General features: G+C 36.4%; 1 protein-coding gene across 1 annotated transcript; it reads left to right on the forward strand.

Moving 5' to 3' along the window:
- Positions 1 to 3284, forward strand: LOC127776976 (uncharacterized). Its single transcript, XM_052303512.1, has 4 exons — positions 1 to 1790; positions 2028 to 2348; positions 2427 to 2532; positions 2601 to 3284. The coding sequence occupies exons 1-4, from the start codon at positions 1 to 3 to the stop codon at positions 3282 to 3284; spliced, it is 2901 nt and encodes a 966-aa protein (XP_052159472.1).
- The last annotated feature ends 324 nt before the right edge of the window (positions 3285 to 3608 follow it).

Consider the following 3608-nt stretch of genomic DNA (forward strand, 5'->3'; position numbering starts at 1 on the left):
ATGGATGGTAACATGCACCAACTAGTGCAAGATGCTTTTGGGAACACAAACAATGACCCTCCAGTGAATGAATATGATGTACAAAATTCTTTAAACAGTGGGCCAGACCATGAAACAAAAGCATTCTATAACTTGCTCCGAGATGCTCATGACCCTTTGTGGGAAGGGTGTGAACTTACAAGGCTGTCATTTCTAGTTCTCTTGTTTCACATAAAATCAGTTAACAAGTGGAGTAATAAATCATTAAATGATTTGCTAGCAATCTTGCAACAAGCAATTCCAAATGGTAAGAATTTACCTGGGACATTTGCTGAAGCTAAGAGGATAATAGGAAAGCTTGGACTTAATTATGTCAAAATTCATGTTTGTCCAAATAACTGCCAGCTTTATAGGAAAGCTAAGGCAAACGATGACTTTTGTTCAAAATGTGGTACTTCAAGGTGGAAAAACAAAGAAGATAAAACTACTTTAACAAAGAAGGAAAGGAGAAGGGCAACCCCAAGGAAAGTGTTAAGGTACTTCCCAATTAAGCCAAGGCTTAAGAGGTTATTTATGCACAAGGAAACAGCTATAGCATTAAGATGGCATGATGAGGGTCGTACAAAGGATGGTGTGTTGCGTCATCCAGCTGACTCAGAGGCTTGGAAGTCCATTGACTCTAGGAATCCCCAGTTTGCATCGGATTCTCGAAACATCAGGTTTGCAATGGCTAGTGATGGATTTAATCCTTTTGGGATATTGAGTTCAACTTATAGTTGTTGGCCAGTTGTCTTGATTCCATATAACCTTCCTCCATGGTTATGCATGAAAGCATCTTCTATTATGCTTGCACTAATAATTCCTGGTCCATCTTACGCTAGAAAGGATTTTCATGTATTTAAGGAACCAGTTTATGAAGAGTTATTTGATTTATTTGAGGTTGGAACTCCTACATATGATGCATCTCGAAATGAGATGTTTCAGCTTCGTGCTACAGTACTGTTCACTATTAGTGACTATCCTGGGATTGGGATCTTTGCGGGATATAGTGTCAATGGTGAATTTGCTTGTATTACGTATCGTGAAGAAACGTGCTCTAAACGTTTGAAACATGGACACAAGTATTGTTTCATGGGACATCGTCGATTTCTTCCTCTGGACCATGAATTACGATATAATGAAAATTCTTTTGATGGAACTGAAGAACATAGAGTAGAACCTCTTGCTTATTCTGAAACATCAGTTTTACAAAAGATAGAGAAAATTAATGATTTTGAGAAGTCAAAAACATGGAAATGCCGTAGTGGCTTATTTTCGTTGCCTTACTGGGACTTGAATGTACTCCATCATAATCTTGATGTAATGCATATTGAGAAGAATGTTTGTGATAACATATATGGGACATTGTTAGGAGTGGAAGGCAAATCAAAGGATAATTTACAAGCACGCTTGGACCTACAAGAAATGAATATAAGGCCAGATTTGCATCCCATAAGAAAAGCTAATAATAAGTATTGTTTGCCTCCTGCTTCCTATACAATGTCTAAACGGGAGAAACAGCAATTTTGCAAAGTTCTCCATGATATTAAGGTTCCAGATGGATATGCAGGAAACATCTCAAAATGTATAAATGTTAGTCAAGGGAAAATTTCAGGTCTTAAAAGTCATGACTGTCATATTCTAATGCAAGAACTTCTCCCAGTTGCTTTGCGGGGTGTGCTTCCTGACAATGTCACTTCTGTCTTATTTGATCTATGTGGATATTTTAGAGAACTGAGTTCAAAAGTCCTGTACATTGATGTGCTTGACAAGTTAGAGGAACAAATTAAAATGACATTATGTTGTTTGGAGATGATATTTTCACCAGGTTTTTTTACCATTATGGTGCACTTGGTTGTTCATTTAGCCACTGAAGCACAATTAGGAGGTCCTGTGTGTTACCGATGTATGTATTTTGTGGAAAGGTACATTTCTCTCACAAATATAATTTCATTTGTTATCTAGTATAGAATTTTTAACATTTTTAATCTTTCTCTTTATTTATGTAGGTATTTGAGTGTATTAAAGTCATATGTGCGTAATAAGGCACATCCTGAAGGATGTATTGCAGAAGCATATTTGGCAGATGAGTGTATGACATTTTGTTCAAGATATCTTGAAGGTTTTGAGACAAAGCATAACCAGCCTACACGAAATGATGATAATGATGAGTCAGTTGCATGTTCAGATGATGAATGCACACCATATCTTTTTCCTCATGTTGGAAAACCACTTGGCAAGCCGAGAAGTTATGTTATTAGGGGCTTGACTAAAATGCAAGCACATAGATATGTGCTCTTCAACTGTCCAGATGTCGACCCATACCTTCGGTATTAGCTCAAGATCATACACTTCATCACTAATCATTTTCTTCAAAGCATACTTCATGACACTTTTTCCTTTTACAGAACTCATGCTGATGAGATTAGAAGAACATATCGGCAAGGCCACATCACCCCAAAGATTATCGAGCGTATCCAAAATGAAAAATTCCATGAATGGTTCAGAGCTCATGTAAGTTTCGTTTTATTATCATTTAGATCAACAAATAAAATCATGACTAAGTAATCCTATGTACACAGATAATGGATCTAGAGAGGAAAAATGGCATATGCAGTGTCAAGAATGATCATAGATGGCTAGCTCGTGGTCCGATTGGTCCAACAAAAAGATATCGTGCTTTCAATACCCGTGGCTTCCGGTTTAGGCCTAAACATTTGGATGGAGTGACACAGAATAGCGGAGTTGTCCTAAGTGCAAAAACATCCAGTTATACTAAATCAAGTGACACAAATCCAATATTGGGTGATCTAACATACTATGGTAGAGTCATCGATATTATTGAGCTAAACTACTCTGGACAATTTTCAGTAGTACTGTTTAAATGTGAATGGGTTGATGTTGTTTCTAGAAAAGGAGTTAAAAAAGATAAGTATGGTTACACACTAGTTAACTTCTCACATCTCATACATACTGGAGAAAAAGTTGAGCATGAGCCTTTTATTTTCCCCAATCAAGCAGATCAAGTTTATTATGTTGATGATCCAATGAATCCTGGGTGGTCTGTGGTAAGGAAGAACAAACCTAGAGATATATATGACATTGGTGAGGATGAATGGGCAGGTGACATAGAAATTGAGCCATTCCATGTTTCACACCTTGGTGGAATGTCCAGTAATGCAAACAATTACAAGCAATGGGTTAGAACAGATGTTGAAGGAACAACAGTAGATGTTGATAATAATGCTTTGAATAATGAAGGATAACAGAGGAAAATTGTTACTCTTTCATGATTTATTTCATTACTTCAAGGTATATGACCTGATCTAAAACCTTTTGATGGATTTATTTTTGTTAGCAAAGGTGCTTCCAGTTTTAGAACTATCGAAAACTCTATCCAACTGAATGCATCTAAATCCAACAATATTTATGGTCTTTTAATTTAACTTTTCTGCCTTTTTGGTGTATGGTACAACTATTAGGTCCACTGGTTAAGTATGATCTTACATTATGTTCTTGTGAGAAATATGATTACAAGCGTAGTGGATGAATAATTTGTGGTTACCTTGGCTATTCTTTCTATTAAAAGA

This window comes from Oryza glaberrima, chromosome 6 (assembly GCF_000147395.1).
Source record: "Oryza glaberrima chromosome 6, OglaRS2, whole genome shotgun sequence".
NCBI classification, from domain to species: domain Eukaryota; kingdom Viridiplantae; phylum Streptophyta; class Magnoliopsida; order Poales; family Poaceae; genus Oryza; species Oryza glaberrima.

What these genes read in the sequence shown, in the direction of transcription:
- LOC127776976 (XM_052303512.1), top strand. Translation starts at nt 1, where the DNA reads ATGGATGGTAACATGCACCAACTAGTGCAAGATGCTTTTGGGAACACA. An exon ending in TACATTGATGTGCTTGACAA is followed by an intron (nt 1,791 to 2,027) that starts GTTAGAGGAACA and finishes TTATTTATGTAG; the next exon opens with GTATTTGAGTGTATTAAAGT. An exon ending in GATGTCGACCCATACCTTCG is followed by an intron (nt 2,349 to 2,426) that starts GTATTAGCTCAA and finishes TTCCTTTTACAG; the next exon opens with AACTCATGCTGATGAGATTA.